The 27,218-nt window shown below is 44.0% G+C and overlaps 1 protein-coding gene across 3 annotated transcripts in view; it reads right to left on the minus strand.

Moving 5' to 3' along the window:
- The window catches only part of FRMD4A (FERM domain containing 4A), a 204,342-nt gene that overhangs the window by 102,199 nt on the left and 74,925 nt on the right, over positions 1-27,218 (minus strand). For all 3 annotated transcript variants that reach the window (XM_063099750.1, XM_063099752.1, XM_063099749.1), the window contains exons 4-5: positions 20,655-20,747; positions 9,617-9,701 (exon numbers count right to left, since the gene is read on the minus strand). In XM_063099750.1, coding sequence (XP_062955820.1) covers positions 9,617-9,701; positions 20,655-20,747 — 178 coding nt within the window. The remainder of the gene's footprint in view (positions 1-9,616; positions 9,702-20,654; positions 20,748-27,218) is intronic.

The following is a 27,218-nucleotide window of genomic DNA, read 5'->3' on the forward strand; positions in this document are numbered from 1 at the left end:
GTTTTAGAAACTACAAAACACTCTACAAATATCATGTCCATATTATTTATTTCTGTTCATCGGTGTCTACAGATAATCTGATCTCCACAGTTTTGTCCCCGTTTTTTCAGCATTTCTTAATATTTATGGGAATCGTTAGTAGTTTTTTTACAAATGAGAGGGATAGCATTGTGTGTGCGTGTCTACATGCTCGTGTATATTGGTCACTGTGTATGTGATGATTAATTTTTGTGTCAACTTGACTGGCCATGGGGTGTCCAGACTAAACATGTTTTTCTGGGTGTATCTGTGAGGCTGTTTCTGGAGGAGATGGGGATTGGAATCGGTGGACTCAGTAGATGGCCCTTCCCAATGTGGTCGGGCATCACCCAATCCCTCGAGGTCCTGACGAAAACAAAAGGTGGAGGAAGAAGGAGTTTGCCCCTTTTTTCAATTTTCTTTTTTTTGCCCCTCCCTATCCCAGCTGGGACAACTCATCTCACCTTCCCTGGCCCCAGACTGGGATTTACGCCATCAGACCCCCTGATTCTCAGGCCTTCAGACTCAGACTGAAATTTCATCACCAGCTTTCCTGGGCCTCCAGCTTGCAGACGGTGATCGTGGGACTTCTCAGTCTCCATAATCCCATAAGCCTCATAATCTCCCTCACAATAAATCTCTTCTTATCTCTCTCTATATATCCTACTGACTCTGTCTCTCTGGAGAACCCTGACTAGCACAGTGTCTGTCATCACAGTGGGTCATGGTGCCCACACTTAGCCACCCTGCGCTCTTCCTCCTGTGACTCTGTAGCTGCCATGCCTCATGTACAACTCGTGAAAATTCCACGAAGTTGCCCCTGGACAAATGTGCTGTGATGCAGGATGAGACTGATGTGATCTTGGATAATTCCCCTTTCCCTGTTTCCCGGCAGTCAAGTCACTTCATGTCTGTTAATGATCCCCAGGGGTGCACGCCATTCAGGCTGAGCCAGGACCAATTCTGTGGCATTGGGATCTCTCATGCTATCCACTGCATGCAGCCTGTATCATGATCCTAAGGAATCTCTCTTTTAGAAGTCATGGGCACAGCCAGATGGTGGGTCCATGTGAGTTTGTTCCTAGAGAGTTGACAAAGGAAGTCACTCTCTCTCCTTCTCTCCTTCTGTTCTCTGTCATACAGGGCACACACTAAACCTGCATCAATCAAACTAAGAGATAAGGACTAGGATTCTGTAGGTCTGAGGCTAATATTTATGTTGGTTCCTTTGTCCCATGGGACTTGATTCTGTGCTTTGTTTCTCCCACCTACAGATGAGATGATATCATCTGCTCATTAGCAAAGCTCTTTGACAATCTTGAATAAAGACCATTTATTTCAACATCAGCGAGACTGATAGCATTAGACCCACTTGGTAAATGTGGAAGATTACTTAAACTTCAATAATACATGAAGCTCCCAGACCAATACAGGCATCTTGGAAAGCAAGGCTGGGCAAGACCTCCTTCCCACCCTCTAACCTCCAAGTACACATAAAACAGGCATTTTAAGCCTTTCCTTTTCTGCCATGATCTGCTGTCAATGCATGTATGTAGGCACCAAACTTGGTGATTTCCCATGAAATGTGCAAATCCTAGCTCCCTGGTTTTGGAAAGTAATAATTAAAAACAATTTTCTGGGCATCAGCTATGTGCCCAGTATAGTGATAGGTCATGGAAGGTGATCATAAAAATTCACTTGGAAAAATGCTTGTGCTAACTTTCCTCCAACCCAAAGAAACACATTTTAGTCCATCTTCAGATGGTGACCATGGGTCCTGTTTCCTTGGTCATCATGGTTGGACAAGGGAAGTGTTGAGATCAGACATAATTTAAACGTGACAAATATACTTTAATAGTGGATGGCCAATCCCTTTGGGCCAGGGCAGAATTAGATAGTTATCTGAAGATTCACAACAGCACATTTAGTCATTCCAACCAGCCACTCACATCACCCAACCTAAATCAAATGAGTATGAAATTACTCCTCCAAGAGGAACTGAATGGAAAGAGAAGGTCTTTCAATGTGAGAGTGAAGTTTCTTCTCTCTCTGAAAGGTTTGTATGTGAAGGAGATTGGGGACCGGAGCTAAGGTTCCTTATTTCTCTTCTAACTTTAAGATCTATAATTTGTGGAAATCTTTCTCTTTAAGAATTTAAACAGACATTTTATGAAGTAGTATTTGCTGTTTGCAAGGCTTCAGGAAATTATTGCAATGAGTAATTTTTGATAGTGACCTCATTTTGTCAGTGCAGAACTCAGAGCAGGCAGAATTCAATCTTGCAGCCTGAAAGTGGGGAAGAGCTGAGAGGATAGCCGGCGTCCACTGAATCTCTGCTGTCTTATGTGACAAGACTGCTGCCTTCTGTGGGGGACGGCTGGTGGGCTCTTCACTGGTGCGTAGAAAGCCACATCCAAAGGCAAAGACCAGATGGAAAAGGCTTGGCAGGAGAGCTCTGCTGTGTCATAAGTCTCTTCCCAGGAAACACACAACATCCCAGACAGACTTCCCAGGGAAGTTTTCCACAGAACTGGACACACATATCTAAATGATCTTTATCCATCCCTTGGTAATAAATGTCCTTTCCATCACCCACCTGTAAACAGTGCATTAAAACACATCTGAAATGCTGTTGGACCATGTGGGGTGTCCGGGAATCCTATTGTACACTTCTAGCTCCACCTAAAGAAGACGATTACGGCCCTGCTCTCTCACAAACATAGTTTAATTTCCTGCAACTCACATAGATTATGACTACATTTTTCTACTCTTTTTGTACAAAATAGAGAGATGTAAGGAAAGGGAAAGTGAGGGAGAAATCTGCTGTGGTCATGCTGTCTGCGTCCTGAACGAGAGGAAGGGAGGAAGGTGGTGTTCGTAATCTGGGAAAGATAACAAAACACAGTGAGACTCCTTTCCTCGCCTTTCTGCTACTGAAGGGCTGTTCTCCGGAGAAGATAAGCAGCCAGCTGGGATGCAGTGGACTGTAAGTGTAGGAATTAAAAGGAAGTCTACTTCCAGATTTGAGGCCACTCCCTTCCCCAAGCCCTGGACATGGGAGGATTTGTCCTGGCAGGAAGGGGGAAGGGTCTTTGGGGAGAATGGAAAGCCACAGAGAAAGGATGTCCAGACACTGATATTCAGGGTTCCCCATGGAAAGAATCAGCTTGTCACTGGGTCATTCCACAGGGACATCCACCAGTGGACCATTTAACCTGTGCCCTCAGAGCATCTTAGTTAGATTTTATGTGCATCACTCTTAAATGTGAAAGGACAGGCCAGGATCCACAGAACATCAAGGAAAGCCTCGTACAGAAAAGGTAGAGACCAAAAATGAATGAATGAATGAATGAATGAATAAATAAATAAATAAATGAACAAACTGGGGGGGCGGGGAAGATCTGGAAGGAAACAGAAAGAAAGCAGGGAATATGTGTGATAATATTATAATTAATTATAATAGTATATTAAAAAGATGATAAGTTAAGGATATTGTGTTCCTAAGACAATAATAGGATAATATGAAAGAAGAGAAAGGTCAGATACTACGAAGGAATTCTTGATAGTCAAAAAATTCCACAGCAAAGGTTAAAAGGTTCATAGAAGAGATTAAAGATAATACTGATGAAAACTACCAGAAGGAATAAAAAGACAGAGATGAAAAACTGGAGATAGAAATGTCAAAGAAGGAGGCTGTGCCCAGCATCTGATCCACAGGAGTTCCAGAAAGACAGGGCAGACACACCAGGGGAGAAGATATCAGAGAAGCAATACAAAAGACCCCCCAGAACTGAAAAAGAATACAAGCCTCAGACTACAAGTGCCCATCGAACACACAGCATAATGGATTTACAAAGACCCCAAGCAGGGTACACCACCCTGAAATTTTACATCAGGAGGAATACAGAGGAGAACCTAAAAGATCCCAGTGTTGTGGGGAACAGGAGGGGGTGTCACACACAGTGGGTAGGATAGTGGACTTTTCCAGAACAAGACCTTTGATATTCTGAGAGAAGTCTTCATTCTATATTTCTATATCCAGTCAAGCTATTAACCAGATAGGAAGGCAGAACACAGCCTTTTTTCAGATATGCAAGGACCCATTCCTTTTCACATGCACTTTCTCTGAATGTACAGGAAGATGTTCTCAAGTGTAACACTGGGGTAAAACAAAACCCAGGAAGACTCAGGATCCAGGAAACAGAGGGCCCAGCACGGAGCTGGGGTGAAGGAAAGAGCCCAATTAGGGAAGGGGCGTCCTGGGGTGAGAGCTGTGGATGCCGAATTCAGAGTGGAGGAGGCTGGGGGCTTCCAGGAAAAGCAACAGTGGCTGCAGCCAAAATCAAGCCAAAGAGAGGAAGTGACGCATTACCCAGCGCGTTTGGAAACTGACGTTGGTATGCATTTGGGAATCTGGAGGAGCTTTTGGAAATAAAAGTGAAGGGTTCATAAAAACTAAACAAGGCACTTATTCCCTTTGGGTAAAACAAATGGTTGTCTAAAAAAAGGAATCGCCAGTGTAGGACACTACTTGTATTAGTCATAATAAAGTCATGCGGATGACTGAAGCTGTAACCCAGAATTAGGTGGGAAAGGGGGAGGGGGAAGGAGCTGGGGAGAAACTGCGTAATGGACACAAAGAATAAGTACGTTCTGTAATGACAAATATGCTAATTATCTTGACTTGCTCATCACATATGGTACACGAGTACTGATAGTCAACTCTGTACCCCACAAATACATATAATCAATTATGTTTCAATAGAAAAAATAAAAGAAAATGGGATAAGGGTCAAGTGTGGGTGGTAGTTTGGGACACCCTAATCCTCACCTGTCTTAATAGGAATTCAATAAATCTCAAGTGCACAAATCAAGGACTAATGACCAGTGCCAATTATTTAGATATATAGAGGTAAATATTAGGGAAAAAACAGCTAAAATTGTTAAAAGCGGCAGGACTTGGTGGGGGATTGGGGCTCTTTTTCATAAAAAGCCTTTTAGAACCACTTGACTTTTAAACTATGTCATACATTACTTTGATAAAAATAAATGTTAATACTTTAAAAAGTGAATGAAATAGGACTTTGAGGAAGCAGGAATAAAGGGCTTATTTTACTTGAACAACTTAGATTCTAATACATTGTAGGATTCATTCCCCAAGAAACCGGGGCTGGGCCGGGGAGCTGATATTAAACCTGTGCTAAGTACAGCAGGTCTGGCACTGCCCTCTGGGCTCCCCAAGGTCTCAGAAGTGCCAGGAGGCAGTGCCAGGGGCACAAAGAAAATCTCAGCCAAGAGAACCAACTTGAGTCTGAATCCAACTAGCTAATAATGTGCCTGGCCCGGTGCTATGCACTTTAGATGCTTTATCTTGCTGAATCTTCTGCCTAAGAAGGGTGTGGGTGGAGTCTTGTAATATCTTGTTCCATCAAAGAGGAAATGGAGCTTGGAGACATTGCAGAGGGTGTTCCGCACTGACTGCATTTACTAAGTGGCAGAGGCCCCGTCTGTCTGACGGCACACGCTCCACTCCTAATCACTCTGCTGCAAGGCCTCCCCCTCTCTTCACATATTTACAGTTGTGTAAGACAAGTTACATGACCTGTTCATCCACTTCCAGTTCCTTGCCTTTGAGTAAGTTCCTTAAACTCTCTGAACACCAGCTTCCTCCAGAAAGTGAACGAGCCCTGCCTGCTCTGTCCCACTCAGAGGTGAGGAGGCTCAAATGAGACAATACATGTGAAAACATTTTATAAACTTTAAGTGTCAACTTATGCAAATTAAGACATTAGTTTTGATTACTGAGGGAGACAGGTGGTCTCACGATGCTATCTGGTCACCTATATAAACGTTCAACATACCATCCCTTGGTCATTTATGGTCATTTGCATGACCAAGCTGAGTACAGATTTTGAGAAGAGACAGCTGGCAGCTTGGGATCTGGAATGACACTCAGGAGGGAGGCTGATGCAGTCGGCGCCTTGACCCTAAATGTGGCTGCCTCCAAATGCATCGTGGCCTCCACTTGGGGACCCTGTTAATATTTAGTTCTGAGGATTTATTCTTTTTTATTTTCCATGAATCCCAGAGTCCTTGGCATGCATGACGTTGAGAGGGCTGTTGCCTTCAGTACCAGCTCAGCACTTGGGACGAGACAGAAATGAAGAATTCCAAGAGAGAAACTGTCTCTTCTCTTTTTACCCAGGGGTCTATACAAGTATAATTTGTATAAAACTTTTTAAAAATTTATTTTTAAAATTGTCACTTTGCAATTTATGGGGTACAACTTGATATTTTGATACACGTATATGCTGTATAATGATTAAATCAGAGTAATCAGTGTATCCAGCATCTCATGCATTTATCATTTCTTTATGATGAGACCATTCAAAAGCCTCTGTTCTAGTTATTTTGTAATATGCAATACCTTACTTTAACCGTCATCAACTCTCCGGTGCAACAGAACACCAGAACTTATTCCTCCTGTCTAATCAGAACCTTGGATCTGTTCATCAACCTCTCCCCATCCCTCGCTCCCCTCCCCACAGGGCAACTTTTTCCTTACTTGGCTTGGGAATGATTTCATGGATTTAGTGACTTTGCAGCCATTTACTTTATTGGCCAAGTCTGCCACCTGGTGGACAGTGTTCACCTTTTATTTCTGAACTTTTTCCTTTAAAAAACCCGTCAGATACTCTTACAATCTGTGAGGTTTGTAAGGCTGGCATTATTATTTCCACTTTATAATGGAAAATGGGGGCTTAGAGAGAGGAAGGAATTTGTAAGTACCTGGAACAGCAGTTAGAGTCTTTTTCCACCATTCAGCAAAAACCAAAATCACTGTCGTCTGAGTGCTCTGGGTTTGAGCCCAGTTTAAGTCCTGGCTCAGCAACTGCCACCAGGTGAGGTCTTTCCACAGAACTGCATTTGGTCACCACCAGGTCTTCTGTTATTTTGAACATTTGCCCTTGGTGGAACTGTTCTGTGCAATGAACGTGCTAGATAAAGTACTTCCAGAAGGAAAAGTGACAGCCAATATACCTTTTCAATTCTCGTGTGTGTGTGTGTGTGTGTGTGTGTGTGTGTGTGTGTGTGTGTGTGTGTGTGTGTGTGTGTGTGTGTTTTAAGGTTCACTAGGTTGTTGAAATCCCCCAAAACTGAATTTAGTTAAATTCAAAAATACAGGCAGCAAATCTCCTTGGACTCCTTCAAATACATCCATTGACCACTTTACAAATAGGTGTCCTTGGCTTTGAAGTTCCCTGTGTGCTGCTTGGGCATTCTCTGCTCCAGGGAGAGTCTGCCCTCCAGGGTGCAGCATGCCCCGAGGCTGAGTTCTGTGATCTGGAGTCAGGAGCCTGCTGTGACCCCGCCTGACTCTGTCATTCATTAGAGATGGGACCTGGGGGTGGGGGGGATCTCTCCCTGGGACATCTTCCTCATTGGGAAACCAGGGATAAAAAGCAGTATTCATCTCAAAAGGTGTGTGAAGTTTCAGTTAGACTATTCACATGAAGCACTCAGCACTGAGCCTGCACATTATGTGAGCTTTGTAAGTGTTATGGGTCAAATGTGTTCCCCAAAAGCTCATGTATTGGAAACTTGACCTCCATTATAACAGTGTTAACAGGGGGGAAATCCAATTATGATAATAGAAAGGTGGGGCCTTGAAGAATGGGTTGATCCATTTATGGAGTAATAAGCATGGTTCTGATGGCTTTATAAGGGGAGTGAGTGAGGTTAGCCCTCTCTTGCTCAGCCCGTTCTTGCCATGTGACACCCTGTGTAGCCATAGATCACCCCTCAAGGAAGGAGGCCCTCACCAGATGTGTTTCCTGGTCTTTGGACTTCCTGGCTGCTGACACTATAAGAAATACATTTCATTTCTTTATAAATTACCCAGTTTTAGGTATTCTGTTATAAGCCACAGAAATAGATGAATACAGTAGGTATTAGCTGTTCTCTGTGATTGCTATTGAGCAGACATAGGAACTGTGACAGAGGCCGCATTTATGAGACATAGAGTGCAGGCTGGAGGCAGCCAGGGGAGTGGTTGTTTACTTTACACATGTCCTCCTAGAGTGGTTCTCAAGCTAGGAGGTGGTTCTCAAGCTGGGAGGTGTTCTGCAAGCCCCTCTCCCCACGGAGGAGGTGTGTGCTGGAGAGTGTGTGGGCGTTTTAGATTATCCAATGAAAGGAGAGACTACAAGCATATGGGGGAATTGGATGCAGTGCAAGGTATTGTACCACTCAATTAAGAAGTCTCTGTTCAGTAGACATCTCTCTAAAGAAGATATGCAAATGGCCAATAAGCGCATGAAAAGATGTTTAACATCACTCGTCATTAGGGAAGCGCAAAGCAAAACCACAAGGAGATACCACCTCACACCCATTAGGATGGCTATTATTAACAAAAAATAAGAACAACAACAAAAAATTTTTTAAAAACCCCAATAACAAAAACCCTAGCAAAGACCAAAAAAAGAAAATTACAAGTGTTGGCAAGGATGTAGAGAAACTGGAACCCTTGTGCACTGTTGGTGGGAATATAAAGTGGTGCAGCTGCTGTGGAAGACAGTATCAAGACCCCTCAAAAGATGAAAAATAGAATTACCACATGGCCCAGCAATTCCACTTCTGAGAATATGCCCCAAAGAATTGGAAGCAGGGACTCAAAGAGATATTCACATGCCCATGTTCTTAACAGCATTATTCACAATAGCTAAGAGGTGGAAGAAACCCACGTGACCACTGACAAATGAATGGATAAACAAAACATGGTATACAAATGCAATAAAATATTACTCAGCCTGAAAGAGGAAGGAAATCCTGACACCTGCTACAACATGGATGAACCTTGAGGACATTATGCTAGGCGAAATAAGCCAGACACGAAAGGACAAATACTGTATGATTCCACTTATATGAGGTCCCTAGAGCAGTCACATCCACAGAGACAGAAAGAGGAATGGTGGCCAGGGGTTGGGGGAGTGGGGATGGGGAGGTATTGTTTAATGGGGACAGAGTTTCAGTTCTGCAAGATGAAAAAGTTCTGGTGGTGGACGGTGGTGATGGCTGCACAACAATGTGAATGAGCTTAAAGCCACCAAACTGTACACTTAAAAATGATTAAATGGTAAATTTATGTGTATTTACCACAATTTTAAAAAAAGAAAAAAATTGTCTCACTTAAAGTGCCAATAGCCTCCCTTGGGAGACACTACTAGGCTATCTAAAAATGGTCAAATATACTCGTATTTGGTTCTAAAAAGTTCATTCATAATTTTGAGACCTAAGTTGATTAATGCATTTGCTGTACGTGTCTCGGTTTCCTCTTTGTCTCAGCTGACAGAGACCTTTAGAATCAGGTTAAGGAACACCTCCACGGAGCCAGAAACACAGCAACGCATGGGAAGAAATCTCATTATTTAGCTGATGCCTCTCATTTCATGAAGTTCTCATTTCTTTATAGTAACTAATTTATAAATTACATCCTAATCAATAAAATCACCTTAGGGGGCTACAACTTGGGATTTCGAGCTTCAAATGAGACTTTAGGATTTCAATGGGAAACTGAACAGGAAGAGAAATTTCCTACCTTGTAGATACAGGACTTAGCATTGAGGAAGAAGAGCTCGATGGTGGCATTATCCTTCAGGTACGAAATGCTCTCTATGTAGAACCTGGAAGAGAAAAGCTGCATGTGAGCCACAGAAACAGCACGAGCTACTTAAGCTGCACGATTTGAGATAAGGACTGGAACTCCTAATCCTAAACGAACAAAAGGAAAAGGCATCAGCTGTTTTTCTATGACTCCCTTCCAAGTACCCTTGTTTTTCAAGTACATTTACAGAGGGTTAGGGTTGTCATACCTGACAGCTCTCACCTTAGCCAAAGAACTGGGCCTGCCACCAACCCATAAGCGCAGACTCCAAACGGACATCTACTTTCTTTTTCCTAAACTGCTTTCCAATTTTTCATAATGTTACTTGTTTTCATTACATTGTTTTTTTGTCCTAATCATTGTTGAGTTGGATTTCTAAAAGATACTTTCTTCTGTTTAATCAAATAAGGGAGGGGGGGGGTCACATTTCTCTTCCGGAAGGTGGTGAAGTATGATTTGATTTCTACACATCCAGGGAGCTGTGGTAAGTGTCCTTAACACTGTGATATTAATGCATATTAAGCCAAATGAGAATTGGATTTCTATCCAGATGGAGCTTATAGATTTTTTTCAAGATGAAACATGCTGACATTATTTAAGTTTACACTAAATGTGCCTTTACACATTGGCCTTGGAGTTTATTAAATTCTTTAATTGGATAATGTACTTGTACGGTCTGAGGATCAAACACACCGAGGGAGTAGGAGTTGAGATGGGGGTAGGGGAAGAGAAAATGACTGAAATACAGTGTCTTGAAGGGGAAGGAGATTCTTACTGGGTGTGACAACTCTTAGATCGGACTAGGAGGGCACTGGGTACTGGTCTCTTGGAAACTGGGTGTACCAAGATGGGGCAGAGGGTGAAGAAGGTGAAATGAGAAAAAACAAGTTCTGCGGTCTTCTAGAACAGTGTTACAATCTGATGACAAGACTCCTAGGGAGGGAGTCAAAGACTGGTGGTCTAGCTCCAGCTCTGTCTGACTTAGGGCAAGTCACATAATCTGACTGTGCTTCTGTTTTCTGGACTGCAAAAGAAGAGGGACTAGGCCAGTGGTTCTCCACCTAAGACGTCTACTGACTTTTAAATATTGGAAAATAATTCAAATTAAAATGATGACAACAACAACAGCACTAAAAACAACAAGCCTGCGTTGTACTTCAAAAAATTCATGGAAAAACAGAATTGAAAAAATAACAGAAATCTTCCCATGAACTTTTTGAAGTGTCTTTGTATAAGGCAAACAAAGCATATCCATAGGCTAGGTCCAGCCCAAGCCACTAGTTTGCAGCGTCTTGTCTACAAACTAAATAAACAATGTCTTCTATCATTTTTTCAAATGTGTGCAGAGGCTGTTGTGATTAATATAATACAGATTCATTTAAATCTGTGAGTGAATCCAGAGTAACTTCAGATTATAGGAGATGTTCTCAATCAACAGATACTAGTAGTACAATTACCATCATGTCAGGGTCTACAGAATTTTGGGGAATTACAAAATGGGTCCTCATACTTGCAAAGCCTGGGAATGAATGGACTGGTGGACCTCTATCCACCTCCAAAAGCACCTGCCTCTTGCTTTTGGAGCAAGTGTTTTAGGCCATGGAGGCCTCCACTTTGGGTTTGCAGTGGTTTTAGAGGTTCTGCAAAGTTATGCAACTTTCAGTTTTCTAGTAATGGAGAACAGAAATACAGTAGCAAAGTTTACATCTCAAAGCAAAATAAGTTAAATTTGATTTAATTTAAAAAAAGCGCTAAATCTATATCCTTTACAAAGGCCTTTGGCAAGGGGTAGTAAGAATAAAAAAATAAGTGGAAGGAAGGAAGGAAGGAAGACAGAGGGATGTGGGGGGGGAGAAGGCAAGGAGAGGAGGGGGGCAGGATGACAGAGGCTTGGGATCAGGGCTGTAGGTGTTTAGAGTAGTGCCAAGGTGTGACCTATTCTAGATGAATCTTGCTTCTGTGCCTTTGTTCAAAGGCATTCCTCTCACCTCCCAAATAATCCTCCTCCATACACAGACTGTGTCCACCCACTGCAGTCCCTGCTCACCCTCCCCACAGAAGAGTGTCCCCGCTCCCTGACACTCTGCTCACTGGATGGCCCAGGCGCCTGTAATTTTCTGATCACTAGGATGCCTGCCAACTCCTGGAGAGCCAGGAGCACACCTTACTCAATTCTGTATCCCAAGCATGAACACAGTGCCTGGCACAGATAGGAGCTTAGTCAATATCTGAGAATGAAAGACTTTGATTTCTGACATTTCCCCTCTGTCTCCATTCACCTTGGTTGAAGTTCCTGTGGAGGCAACTCAGGAGAAAGAAGAAACAAAAATGATGTCCCAGACGTCGTAAAGTTCCAGGTGATGGGATTCCATGCAGCCAGTCATTACCACCAAACCTTTCTCTCACTGTTAACATGGAAAGTTGTTAAAGCTGCTGGGGACTTTGTGTGCTAATGCCCAAATAAGAGCAGAGGCCTCCTGAAGTGGACGGGAACCTTAGTACTTTAATAGTAATTTTGAGTCTAAATCTGTAGAGTCTGAAATAACTTAATTTTGAAAGCAATGCCACACATCTTTATTCCATTTGTGTTAGTTCTTGAGAATTAAGGACTGAAGGCAGTCTGTGACCCCCCCACCCCAATTTTTCTCCTTGATATTATACAAGGGTACTTCAAAAAGTTCATGGAAAATGGAATTGAAAGATAATATAAACCTTCCCATGAACTTTTTGGAGGCCCCTCGTATTAAGAAAGCATAACATTTCCCTGTTCTTTTCAACTCTCTAATAATGAAAAACTCAAGTGAGTGGCAAATTCTACATATTTTGTGACAATGTTCATTTCCACCACGTTCTCTGTTGTCTGGCCACACAAGAGGCAGAGAAGGCAGAGGAAAGAACAAGCCTCTTCTGAGATGAAAAAAATCACCTCCTCTTTACAGAAACTGGAAAGCAGTTTCCTATTGAACTTTATCACCCAGACAACAGCCTGAAAAACCTGTGAGTTCCAGGCCTGTCATATGATTGTTCTGTAACCTTGGATATTCAACTCATCCTGAACTTTCCATCCCCGCCAGGAAACTGCTGGAGGAAAACAGACCTCCGATGTCCTTACTCACACACCAAGCAAGGGACACGCGGGGGGAAAAACCTTCTGGGAAAATGGGGAGTGTTGATGGTTTGGATTCAAAGCCAAGATTTTCTTTTCTTGTTTAAAAATTCTGTTCCTTTTCTGACTTCCAGGAGAGCCTCGTCAAATGTCCCTCCTTCAGCAGTAGGTGGCGGTGTCGCATTTCCTTTACTACCCGTGTGGGCAGGGGCGGGCTCCCTCAAAAACCTGGCTGACAAAGAAGATTCTGGTCTCTGGGCAAACCCGGGGAAATGAATGATCTGTCTCGGATTCAGAGGGTCTGCACGGACAATTCTAAGTCTGGTTCTGGATTAGCCATGTCTTTCTGATACTTTGAAGTCTGGGGACTTGCTGACCCTGGAGGGACTGCCCCTCCCAGGAGTAGCCAATTCCTAGAGGTAGTACTCAACAGTGAGCATGACTTTCATAGGCAACCAGCCAATCCTACACCTCCCACCACCTCAGCTGCTCCTTCCCTGCCATCATCACCCAGGGACTCACACCAGACAACTAGGGTCAGCCCCTACGCCCCAGAGCCTGCTGAAATTATTCAAACTAGCCAATCCCAAGCCTGCTTACCCTGCAGACACCACAATAAAGGTTCTTGCCCATATCCTTCCTCCCTGATCGACCTGATATGCTCCTGGGTGGCCCTGGGTGGCCCTGCGTGGTGTGGCATGCCCCCTCCTCTTGGGAACTATGAGAATAATGAGCTATCTTTTCAATGGCAGAACTCCCCTGATCAGTCTCCCACACCTGAATAATAATAACATCTATATTTTAAAACAGATTTTTTGACACATTTAGCAGGACTGAATCTCAGGGCTTCTTTGGAGTTGAAAGCAGCAGCACTGTAGACCAAGAGCAAACCCAGCTAAGAGGGTTCCTTGAGCCCCAATGGCAATGTCACTTTCCAGCTAGTTCAGGGGGTCCTGACCTGAGAACATCCTATCAGACAGTCTGGAGTAGGAATAAATATGTGTTCTGTGTTTATGTGTTTGCTCTGAAGCCTCGGGGAGTCTCGTCCCCTTCTTTAGTTTGTGGAAGCCTCCGACCATCACAGATGGAACACCGCCCAGTCAGATGGCGAGGGCCAGCCAGGTGACATAAGCCACGTCTCCTCCTCCATCCCTCTTGCTCTTCCCTCTCACATCCACCACCCCTTGGCACTTGGGAATCACTGAGTATTTACAGCAAGTGTTAATTAAATGGACGAGTGATTTCATTTTGCAATGAGCATAATGTCACATTTGGAATGCTGACTTCTGGTGGCAAAAAAGAGCCATAATAATGAGGACAATCAGCTGTGAGTTTCTGCAGCCAAATATCTCCCAGGTTTAGAATTTTAACAGCTCTGCTGTCTTAACTGGGACACCCTGCTGAAATAGAGCAAGTTCTGGTTAGCAGGCACCTCAGTTTAGACCCACATCATCATTGCTACGTGAGCGAGCGACAGGAAGTAGAAACAGCTGTCTCTCTCAGCCAAGGGAGACATCGACACAAGGACCACGGACTCAGCTGTAAAAGCCTCTCCAGATAAAGCTTCTGGCATCTCCTCTCTTTCTTGTCTTCTACTTCTCACTTCAGTTTAGTGTTTGTGAAACTCAGAGTTTGAAGAGACAAATCTGATCTCTATTTTCCTACAAACAGTATAGATGGTCAGAGTTACAAGGACACTTGGTTGAAAAACACACAATTAAAGGAAGTCTAGACATGTAGGAATCGTTCTAAGCACAAACTTGTGTCTGTAAAAAAGACACACAGACTTCCTTGGGGTGTAGGCTTATTTTCTTTATATTTTTTCTTGATCTATTTCTTAAGCTTGCCTGGTCAGAGAGTCATTGTTCTCAAATTCTGGGAACTTGCCTTATAGCACTAAACAATGGTTTGTAGTTGAAGACGGTCTTGGTCCTCTATCGAGCACTGGCTGCTTATAAAGAGTGTGTGTGTGTGTGTGTGTGTGTGTGTGTGTGTGTGTGTGTGTGTGTGTGTGTGTGTGTGTTAAGGGCTAGAGGTGTAGAGAGAGAAGAGGCTGGATGGGTAAGCAGAAGTCAGATCATACAGAACATATTAAGGACAGCCTTTTTTTCCCCCTGAGGATAATGGGATGCCAGAAGAAATTATGAGCAAGGATCAGATGAGAATTCTGGAAAGATGCTCAGTGTCAGCATATAGGGCAGATTGGAAGGGATCAAGACCAGAAGCAGATATGAGCAAGGATATTTCAAGTCCAGGAGAGGTCATCACAGGCAAGCACAGAGAGTAAGGGATGGATATAAGAGCTATTGAAAGTGCAGAAATAATAGGAAACAGTTACTGAGGGAACAGAAGGGAGCAGGTTGGAAGATAGAAGTTGAAGTTAAAATTGACTCACAAGTTTCTGGCTTGGAGGGCTACATAGGTGGTGGTACCAATCACAGAGATAAGGAGGTGCCACCAAAAGAGGAGCCCACTGGGGGCAGAAAGATGCTGTCATCTGATTCAGGCTGCTCCTGTGTGCATATGCCTAGAGTGTAAATGGCCCAGAGATCAGGAGCAAGGTCAGGACAGGGGCAGGGGACAGAGGGTCTCCAGTGAAGAGACAGTACTGGCAGCCACAGATGGAGGTGAAATTGCACACTGGGAGGCCAAGGGAGAGAACAAGCAAGACGGGACCTCATGGATGCCAATGCTCATGGGTGAGCCAAGCAGGGGAACCTACAGCAGAGGCAGGGACAGAGGAGGTGGGCCAGCACAGCACAGTGCCATGAAGGCCAGAGCCACAGGAGGCCACCTCAGAGAAGGACAGCGAAGCATCACTGGAAATGGGGGCTAGAGACCTCTAGCGACCATGGGGTATGATGGGACCAGAGCTGATGGCCACAAACTGAGGAACAAGCGAGATGCGGGGAAGGGGGACAGCAAGAGTAGACCCGTCATTCTGAGCCTTTGCTGTGAACAGAGCAGGTGGATGCACACCACGGGGGTGGGGGTGGGTGGGTACTTCCTTTGGTTAGGGTGGGAGAGACGTGGTCAGGAAGGGGACGAATCCTTGGAGGAGAAAAAGCTTAAGACTGAGAAAAGGGTCACTGAGATGAGGGTCACTCCTCTGAGATATGTGTGGTGTGCATGTGTGTGTGCAGTGGTGGGTGATGGGCCACCAAGACGTGGGCAGATACAATTAGGCATGTGGGTAAGGAATGAGGATGTTGATGGAGCCTACTCATGCTGGCTTCTGCCCTCTCTGCAAAACCACAAGCAATGTCATCTTCTTGGAGCAAAGGGTTTGAGTGTCTGGTTTAAAGTCTGCACCAAGAGGTAAAGCTATTGTGGGGAAAACAGACTCTGCACAGGCCACACCCGACAGAACTGGCTAGAAATCAATCACAATCAATCATTCACCAACCTGCAACTGTATGAAAGCTTTTTTTTTTTTTTCTTTTTCCTGACCATACTCAGCAGCTCAGGGGTTAAGAATAAAAGGTGGGTGTGATGGACTGATCCATCCCCAGGGAGTTGTGTGTGTGTGTGTGTGTGTGTGTGTGTGTGCGCGCGTGTATGAGACTGAGCTGCAAAGGTAGGTGAGGCCCAGGGTAAGAGAGTGGTTGGAGGGTGCACAATTGGGTTTGGACTGCATTGGTAAAGAGATACGACAGGCAGGGCTGATAGGTTCTTGGTGGCGGGGGAAATGGACATGAGGTTGCATGAGGGTGGGGTTTGTCAATTTGGCTCACCGCTCTGCCCTCAGCTCCTAGAACAGTGTCGAGACCATAGCAAGTGCTCAGTGAGCATCTGTGGACCGATGCACGAATGCATCGAGCGGTGCATGAGCAGCGCTGCAGTCGGCTGCAGCACTTTACAGCTGGGGTGACGATGGCGCACTTTGGCTCCTAAGGGTCAGCGGTGACTCAGCCCAGGGTGATGACAGGATGCAAGTGGACTGTGGAGTTTTCTTTATAGGAGAGGAAAGAGTGCAGGTCAACACAGAACACCTTTCTGCTGGTAACCGCTGTGTTTGGAAAAATGGGAAGATTTTCTTAAGTGGGACTAACAGCAAATATCTCAGCTCCTGGAAACTCCTACTTTACCGTATAAGACAGCCCTTCCTCATCCAGTGTGGAGTTTCCAACAGATCCTCTGTATCCTGCGGGGGGCGCTCTGCCCACGGAGATCTGGGTTGGGTAGTGCTGGACCAGGGCTCTCCACAGTGCCCCTGTCACCCGGCGCAGGGGTGCACCTATTCCTAACACCATCTTTACATATGGATGCTGGTTCTGTAGATGCAGTCATGTGTGGGACACAAAGTGGCCCAGGGGTGTCATTTTGCTGTGGCTGTCTCTGGCCCTGCCTGCACAGGGAGCAACAGCATCTCTGCCGAGCAGTTAGGGTGTCACTTTTCAATTGTCTTGTAGGGGGAAGGGCACGAGGTTTGGAGTCAGACCCAACAGACTCCATACCTTATTAGACATGCCTTAAGGGTTGTTGTGAAGATTAACAATCACACTTAATAATGGATAGGTGCTTAATAATGAGTAGTTTTCTCCAAACGTTTTCCTTTTTAGGTAACTACTAAGATCCTGAAGCCGCCTATGATCATTCCTGGTGATTGGACTGCTGAGGAGTTGGAGGGACCAGGCCCCTCTCAGGCTAAATAGCTGGTCACTGAAGGCGGGTTGTCAGCCCTCCACCCTGACATTCTGAAAATGTCTTGTAGCAAGATCCCAGCTTCAGACCCTCTGCTGAGGAAATGCATGGAGAGGAGACGCACTCTGGCTTAGGAGGGGAGCTGAATTCCATGAATTCAACTCCATGTTATCTAATACATTTGGCTCTTATTTTTTTTTTCTAATCTGTTGAATGGGGGCAATAATTCAGCCCATATTCTTACAGACGTTTTGAATATGCATTACAGCAAAAGGGTATATAAATGTTAAATAACAGCCCAAACTCAGATACTCAGGGACACAGTGTTAATAGGTCCACTCTGTGAGTTCCTAAAACTTGGCTTAGGGCAGATCATCTTTTCCATGGTCCTCTTTCATTAGGTGGTTTCATTCTGCTTTGCCATGAAGGCTAAGTGTATCTGTGTTATATGGGTTGAATACATAGATGTTTCCACTAAAGGAGAAGACTGTGAGGGCACGAGGGTCAGACTGTGTCAAGATACACAGGTGTGATGGCTGGTTCTCGAGGCTGGCAGAGCCCAGCTGCGCTTTTGTTTAGAAAGGTCAGTGTGCACACCCAGGGAAAGCACCCAGCTGGACAGAGCTCTTTCATGCACTGAAGAATATTTCAAGTTCGTGGTCTTTGATGAAGATAATTTATCTGGCCACTTCTTTGGAGAAAATTGCCTGAGGGCATCGCTAGAAACCCACCAAGTTATAAGTAGAGAATTCTTCACAGGCTGCAAATCAAGGTAAAAATGTAGAATTCACCTATGTGGAGAATCTGCCTCCTCTCTTGGAGAAAACACACAATTGGTGTTTTGTTATGGTGCTTCTTGGCTAGCTGAAAAGTGGGAACTCAGGATAGTGAGGGTGGCAGGATCCTCTGTGGCTAGTACCAAGGTGACACCGACCCAGGCGGGCTGCTGCCATAGTCCAAGTGACAGTAAATGAGAGTCTGAGTTCAAGTAAGAAAGGGGACAGGACAGGGCAGAGAGAGATTCTGGAAATAGCAGCAGAGAATTAATGCACATAAAAATTCAAGGAAGAGGAAAGAGGGAAAGACTTTAAGACAAATAGCCCATAAGACTGAATGGATAATGATGTCACAGATTTGATGGGACCTTAGAAGATCTGGGGAGAAGGGAGGAGGAGTGGGAAGATAATGAATTTGCCTTTGTACTTGCTAAGTTTGAAGTACTCAGGTGGGGCTGTCCAGGAGGCAACTAGAAATAGAAAACCTGAAACCCTCCAGAAAGATCAGCTTTCCCAGGAGCTGGAGTAGGAGAAGCAGTATCCTGCTAGGTGGCATGTATAAAGAAATGGAGGAGAGTGACTGTCCCTAAATGTGGATTTGGAGATATTTTTCTAATGAGTGTTCTGTGAAGTTCCTGCTGCAGTCAACTAGAAAAATGGGTGGCTGATGGCAGAAATGTCATTTTTGGCTATGAATGAGAAGTGGACATAATATTTGGGTCTTTGGCCAACCCATTTCCCAGTTCTCTCTATTGATATCACCTGTTATTCCTCTGCAGTTCTCTGTTACCTGGTTTTGTGCACAGAACACAGCTGGAGTGATTTAGAATGATCTGCATTTTCTCAGATATGAGAATCTTCAATTGAGGACCATCAATCTCAGGGTACCCCAAGCTTTCCTACAAGGGCTTGGTTCCCCAAACCTACAAATAGCTCCTAACAGACACTTGGATAAAGCAAGTAATATGCAACCACATCCAATATGGTTGGTATGTTCTTCTTAGTTAATGTTGGCAAAAAAAAAAAAAAAAAAAAAAAAAGCCCCAGGAAGGAGGGAGAGCCTGGTATCTGGTAAGTGGACTCATCAACACCTGTGATTATAGGTTAATGAACTGCTTCAATTCAACTTGAGTCTTCACTGATGCCACCTGCCCCTCCCGGTGGAATTGTTACTCTTTGCTTTATATGGTTACTTTTCCATTAACTGAGAGACTGTAGACACCATTAGAGAGAATATGATATTGAAATCATTCCTATCAGTAATGGAAATGGCTAAGATTAGCTCTGATACGTTCACAGCTGCTAAACAAATCAAAAAGGCATTAAATGCAAGTTTAAATTTACTCTGCCAGCTGAGGTCAAGACACATACTCCAGCCTGTTAAATGCACCCTTTAACTCTTATTTGAGGCTCTTCTAATGCTTTTTGTGGTATCAGGATGTCTACTGTGGAAACTACATACCTGACTGTGCTCTTCAGAAGAACTGAATTGCAAATCGTTTGTATCCTGCTCCTGAATTTCTGCTGGCATATCGTATAAGAACAGGGTGTAAGTATTGGGTGGAAGTGCTAGTGTCATGGAAAGACCTGAGGCATCAGACTTCATGCCTCTGCAATTGTGTTGCAATCAAGGATCTGAAGAAAGAGCCTGGTGTTCTCAGACTGGGTGCTCAGGGAGCTGCTGGATCTGGGGGCTGAGATTCCAATTTTGCTGCTGATTTGAACTTTGCCCCTGAACCCCTGACTTGCCCTCCTCTGGCTTCCAATAACCTTTTGCAAATAGAAGTGGTAAGTCCTGTGGACTTCATAAGACTATTGCAAATGTTAACTATTAGAAGCACTATATCACAAATAGAGTTCCCTTTGCAATCACAAAAATATAATTCTTATAACACATTAATGAACAGAAAATACCCATCGTTTCTGATATTTTATTATGCCATATCTTCCCTTGCCAGGAAATACATTGACTTGTGGTTTGCTGCTGGGTTTCAACTACTATTTGGGATAAAATACATGAGTTTCAAGAGGTGCAATGGGCATTGTGATGGAAGAAAAGAAAACAGAGGCTTTAGCTATGGAGCTTCAAATTGCCACCAAAAAAAGAATCCCAGGGCACGTGCTATGGTAAGAGACTCAATTTAGTTTGAGATATATGACCCCCTCCTCCCAAAAAAACAAAATAAAAAAGTCTCAGTCTTCATTCCACATAAGCACCCTCGTGCAAGAGCACAAACGTGTGTCAATGCACACACCGACACACCTTACACACTCATGCCCGTGTTTCCACCTGCTAGGAATGAAGCTGTACTACGACCTTTATCACTGGCAATGAACCAAGACAAACTTGATCTCCCTTTCCTTTGAATCACTCTTACCCTTCCAGACTTTTCTGACAAAGAAAACAAACAAAAAAAGCCCAAGTGTGGACAGCAGGTGTACGTACCTGACACAAAAGTATAAAACCACTGGTCCTGACTTTTTAGGGAAGTCATGTTCCAATACTCTTCGATCTAGTTGAAGCCAGTTTAAGTGCCCCCTGAGGAAAATAGAGACAAATTGGTTAGGGCTTTGGATTTTGCAGAAGTTTCTTGGGAAGAGGGTGTATGTGGAGTAGAACGTGCTGGATTGCAGGTAAACATGAATTTTCGCCTCACTATTTGCTTTTCAATCTCTGAAGAAACCAAAGGAGACATCTGGGAAATAGTGCTTCAGCGGAGGTACTGCGTCATGTGATGGGGGAGACCAGGAATCAGAAAGTCAAGGTGTTGAGACCTGCTGTCTGTTTTCTAGACTGTGCTGGAATGACAGTGTACTTGTTAACTCTCTTTCCTGTCCTGGATTCCCCTTCCACCACACTCCTCCCACTGCCTTTTCTCCTGACCGACTCAAAACACACTTCAGAAACATGTTAGCAATCTTCCCAAAGTCTTGCTGGAAGCAGATGGGGTGAAAAGTGAAGCATAGACAGTTTCTTAAAAAATTGAACTTATACCAACCATGTGCCCTGGGCATTCTATTCCTACGTATTTACCCAAGAAAAATGAAAGCTTATGTCCACAGAAAGAATTTTACACAAATGCCCATAGACACTTAATGGCTACTTCATAGACATTGTGCATGAATAGATACTTCACAGACACTGGAACAGCCCCAAACTTGCAACAACCCAAATGTTTATCAACAGGGGGATGAACAGATAAATGGTGATGTATTGACACCATGGAATACTACGCAGCCAGTAAAGAGAATGTACTATTGATGTACGTGGCAACATGGAAGAATCTCAAAATAATTATGCAGAGTGAAAGAAACCAAACAGAAAAAGGAACAGATGGCAGATCAGTGGCTGCCTGAGGTGGGCGTGGGGAGCATGAAGGAGCATTTGGGAGTGATGGGTGTGTCCACTACCTCGATTGAGGTGATGGTTTCATGGGTGTAGACATATGTCCAAACTTAACATATTGTACACTTTAATATATGTAGTTTATTACATGTCAATCACACCTTGTTAAACCTATTTTAAAAAGTGAACCGCAGAGACACGTGTTGACACAGAGTTACTTCTGCATTTCTTTCTTCCTTCCCTCCTTCCCTCCCTCCCTCTCTTTTTTTCTCCCATAAATATTAACTGAACTTCTTCTCTGTAAAAGCATCTGGAGATGCAGAAGTGAGCAAAACAGTATACTCTCATAAGGAGACAGACACTCAACAACTATCTCCACAATTAATTACGTAGTTACTAAGAGCAATAGGCCCATGAATTCTGAGAACACTAAAGCAGTTGAGCTAGTCTGAGGGTCTGAGAAGCACTTCCTGGTGTTTGAGCTGAGATCTGAAAAAAGGGCAGGCATTAGCTTGGCAAAGAGGAAGGGGAACCACTTTCTGGGCACGGGGATCAGCATGTGCAAAGGCCCTGGGGTGGGAAGGAACTGGCATCTTAGCATCATGTGAGTAGAAAGGGATGAGGCTGGAGAGGTCTTTGGAGGCCACGTTGTGGAGGTTGGTCTTTGAAGAGCAAGACAGGGCCACAGAACTACCGGCAGAGGAGTCCACTCTTTTCCCTTTCCCCTCCTCTTACTACTCAAGAGGATAACACAGAGTCTCATAATCACTTTACCTAGTACACTCACATTGAGGAAACCAGACTGACTACACGCCATTTCCTCAGGTGACTGATGCTGGGTGGCTCCAATGTTTACAATGTCTATACATGCACGAAAGGCTGGCACATATTCTGTGTATAATGAGAAGCGAAATCTGTCTGCATCATTGTATAAAAATGTTTGCTCCTCCAAGCACCTGTTTGCCTCCAACAAAAAAAGAAAACATGCTACAAGCTCCCCCGCCCCCCCCCCCTTTAAGACTTCATTCCAACTGCAGCTTTTGCATAAGAAAAGAAAAATCCCTCTCAATGAAGTCCATGCCTGGGACTCGAGGGATGACATTTGGATCTGTCTCAGACTAGTGTCCACTCAAAGAACTCTGGCCTCTTTTACCTCCTTCTAAGAACTTCAGGTTGAAAAATTTTTTTACATTAACTTTACTTTTTTATTACCTTGCTCTGGATACAGGAAGTAAAATGGACCAACTTCTTCCAGAAAGGTGGGATGAATTTCCATCCCACTAGAACTAATGATCGGGAAACGGAAGGCCTGTGTGCCAGCGTCATCTCTGGTCACCCCCGAAGTGCCCACAAGGGACCATGTCATTTCAAACCTCTGTGCCTTGGCCTATGTTGTTCCCTCTGCCTAGAACGTCCTTGCCCTCATTCTCTGCCCCGTGAAGTCCAGCCCATCCTTCAAGACTCAGCTCTCACGTGTCTGTTCCAGAGTCTTCTGACACACCTATACCACGCCACACACCAGGCTGGGCAGGGGCTCCTCCTCCGGCTCTGGCAGCACTTCCCGCAGAATACAGAACCTAGTCTGTCTGCATTCATTTTCCCCAATAGACTTTTTACATCTGAAAAATGTCACGAGACCTACCTCATAAGGTAAAAGTGTGTGTGTCTGACCAACTGGAAGGTGTTAGACAAATTATTGGAGGGTAATAAGCTACAGTCACTCCCTTCCTGCCTTGAAAAATGCCCCCAAAGTCTCAGGGTCTTCTCTCTCTCTCTCTTTTTTTTTTTTCTTTTTCGTGACCGGCCGCACCGCGCTCAGCCAGTGAGCGCACCACCGGCCATACCTATACAGGATCCGAACCGGCGGCCGGGAGCGCTGCTGCGCTCCCAGCGCTGCACTCTCCCGAGTGCGCCACGGGGTCGACTCTCAGGGTCTTCTCTTTGCACTCAGCCTCCTGCAAGCATGCCGTACGCATGCTCACACCACGACTTTGCTCATGCTGTTTCTCCTGATGGGAATTGGAAAATTGTCTCTCCTTCCTCTTTAATGGAATGCTTAGCCATTGTTCAAGGTGGAGTTCAAGTCTAGAGTTTCTTTCAAAGTTCTCCAGAGCTTCTGGTTTGTGTCGTCTACAAGGCATTTATAGAATAATCTTGTATAATTTGTTATTTAAAAGACATGACCTGTCTCTTAACTAAGCTGTAAATTTTCAACATTAAAAAAAAATCATCTCCAGAACCTAGCACAGTGCTTGGCAAATAACAGGTGCTCAAAAGCAGTGTTTGCTCATTGATTGAATGACTACCTACAAGAGCAATCCATCCAGTGACCACGTAGATTTAAGTTTTCATCTTTTGCCTTACGCTATTTCTTAAGAAAGGGTCTGGTGGGAACAACCTCTTCCTGGTCCTCACAGGAGAAATCTTTGAATCACCCACACACTAGGATGGCACAAAAGCACAGGGATTTTTCTCTGGCCACAAGCTCGAGGAACAAGGCAGACCTGAGAGACAGAATGTTCCACATGTGCTCTCAAGACAAGTCGGTGGTCCAGGCTTGAGAAACCCTTGCTCCACACCAATGGCACAACATTCTTGACCATTGTCATTGTGACCATTCTTGACCACACAGACTGCTGCGGAGTAGACTTGTGTCTGTAGGAGCCTCATTCACATGCTTGTGTGAAGAGACACAAGTGTCACTTGGATACCCCTCTGCTGGGTTTGCTCGTGCTTCTTCCTCTACATGAACAGAGGACAAATTGGTGGGTCCCCTCTCCAGAAAACTTCATTGCCCACATTAAACTTTTGAAAAGAATAACTTTTTAGCAATGGATTTTTCCTGCCATATATTGGTTTAGCATTTACGCAATTAAATGACTAGAAAGTAAGAGAGTGGTCAGGAAGCAAAAGAACAGGGAGGCCAGCGTCACCCCTAAATTGAATAGGAGGAAAGATGACTTTTCTTTCTCTACTTCCCCTGCTTCCTCTTCAACCCCAGTTCTGTGAGGGCTGGTAGGTCGCACACGCGTGCTCAGCTCTGATATCCTACGGAGAGGCGGACATCCCTGCACCTGGAGTCCTCGGACCCTCGGGGGAAGGGGGTCAGCTCCCGCCTCTTAAGAGACTGTTAAGAGTCTCTGCACTGAAGGCTGCTTACAAGGGGAACACAGAAGCACCGAGTGACTCATCCGAATTCCCTTATCATAATTTCTCACTATTTGGGCAAAAGCTAAAAATTAGGGTAGATTAAAAAGGAAAGTGTAAAGCATAATTCTGGGGCCACAACTTTTGGCTGCAGTACGACTTGTTAAAATGTTGTTTTCTGCTCATGGTCTTGGGTCCAAAGTCACAATGCCTACAGCAAACAGGGCTTTTTCTTTCCTATTTAACACCTCGCTGTCCTGACACCAAGTGTCACCCTCAAACCTTTCTTTTTTTCTCCTTTGAGTTAGGATGGGATGGAGAGCCAGGAAGTAAAGAAGCATTTCCTCTATATAGTTAAACTAAGAGATGCCTGATAGCTTGGTTTTCATGATTCTCATTGATTTTTCATTTGGGAATGCACATCAACGCAATTGCCAATAACAAAGCCAGAAAAAAAAGGGGGGGGGGTCCCAACAGACACTTTAAGTATTTTTGTTATTAGGTGACAAATAACCATCTTTAGTACTGAGTAGGATAGCACTCATTTGGTTTATGGTTGCAGCAGGTCCAACTGCGGGGTCAGTAATATATATGCAATTGCTTCTGGGCAATAGAAATTGGATGCATTTATTTAACGGATGGCTTTTAGGCTCTACACATAATACAAATAGATTTTTGGTTCGAGTGTTGGCACCTTCGATAGAGATGGCTTCAGGGTGAGTTTTGTTTATAGAGTTACCGGAGGGTGGAGGTGTGGGATAAGTCTATCTGAACCGATCGCTTCTCAAACCCGGTGGGAGAATGATACTGCATGCCTTTTAGATGCTTTGATTGTAGATAGATTATATCATATGGAATTAGTTCCTACAGGAAACCAAAGCAAGAGCATGAAATTCTTATAGATGTCTCTACATAGAGTGGAAGATTGTTTAGCTCTTCAGTGACCTTGACTCCAAAGTGTATGTGTTCATCAAGGAGATCTCAGGGATACTGATTTAGCTACAAACCCTCAAATAACAGAGAAAGATTAAAGTAGGGTGTGTACTGGGAGACCAGATTACTAAATCATGGGCCATTAGGTCCAGTTGAATTTCTGGCTTCAATTTTATTTCTTTTTTAAAATTTTATTTTTTTCCCCCATTCAAATCCAAATTTATTCATTGTAACTACATACAAACAGGCATTTGGCTATTTTATCACATTGTCTAGTAGTTGGGCTCACTGATTTCTGGCTTCAATTTTAATAGAGGAATTGTTTGCTCAACTATGCTCTCTTAAGGTTGGCCAAATTTTCTTTTAAAGCACCTCCTACACTATATTTTATAAATTACCTCCCGAACTACAAACACCAGCTCAACAAGGGGTCAAAGGCCAGTTATTTCTGTATTTCCTGTGGTTAACAGCAGATGCTAAATAAATATTTGCTAAGAGAATGAAAACATCAGATTCACAATATGCCCCATAGATCAATATTTTTGTAGGGTCATTGACTGCCACCCATATATAGACACAGCTCCAGCCCTAAACAACCAATCCTCAGACTCAGAAAGAATTCATTCTACTCCTGGATCCAAGCTCCTTCATATCATCTGCACTCGGAAGGAAAACATGAGAATAGAGCCCGGGTCCCTAAACCCTCCTCAGATTGCACCAGTCATTTTCTTTATCTCAGCTGCACATGGCAAGAGTTATGCTCAAGCACTTCTCTGGTCACTAAATATAAGGACTGACGTTTGCATAATGTCTGACAGTGTAGTGCAGGCATCTAGGAGGCGCTCGTGAGTGCTGAATGCCATGTTCCCAGAAGAAGCTATTGCAACCCAGGCACCGAGGCCGTAACCGTGGACTCACTCCTGTCTCACCGTACAGGAGTTAATGAATGGAAATCCCAAACCTATTTCCAAACAAATCACTTTCCCAGAGCTGCTGCTTCTTATTGTTTCTTCCTCAATTGGAAAACTGCATTTTTATGCTGTTTGTTTTTAAGTTGTAGATCAGCTCATGGCTGGGAATGCTCATCAACGAGACATTTTCAGATGCCTCAGCCAGTGCCAGTCACGGTTCTACTCTGCGCAAGGACACAGGGACAGTGGAGAATAGAGACCGCTCCCAGGTACTGGCGCCCCTGGGTGGGTCTGAAGATGCATTTCCAAAGAGTCGGGGCATTTTAGACTTAATAAAGTCTGGAAAAACCAGACTCCCCAAACAGTACCAATCAAAAGGTGCAATCAACTGAGACAAAGGATGCTGAAAAAAAATCCTTAGGTTACCTTACAGGTTCTGGAACTAGGACCCTGGCTTCAGAATGTCTGTGAACCCTCTAAAATTTAAGCAAAATTTATTCTGAATGCAAACACTTGTGGCGAAGAGGGGATATAACAAATTTCAAAGGGGTCTGTCATTAAATAAGAGGTTAGGAACTACTCGTTTTCTTAATTGGTATGTGAAAATACATTCTAACTGTACCTGGTTTTTAAAATATGCAATAATGGTTAACTAAGTTTCTTCTCTTTCTCC

The sequence above is a fragment of the Cynocephalus volans genome, chromosome 6, assembly GCF_027409185.1.
Source record: "Cynocephalus volans isolate mCynVol1 chromosome 6, mCynVol1.pri, whole genome shotgun sequence".
In the NCBI taxonomy this organism is placed as follows: domain Eukaryota; kingdom Metazoa; phylum Chordata; class Mammalia; order Dermoptera; family Cynocephalidae; genus Cynocephalus; species Cynocephalus volans.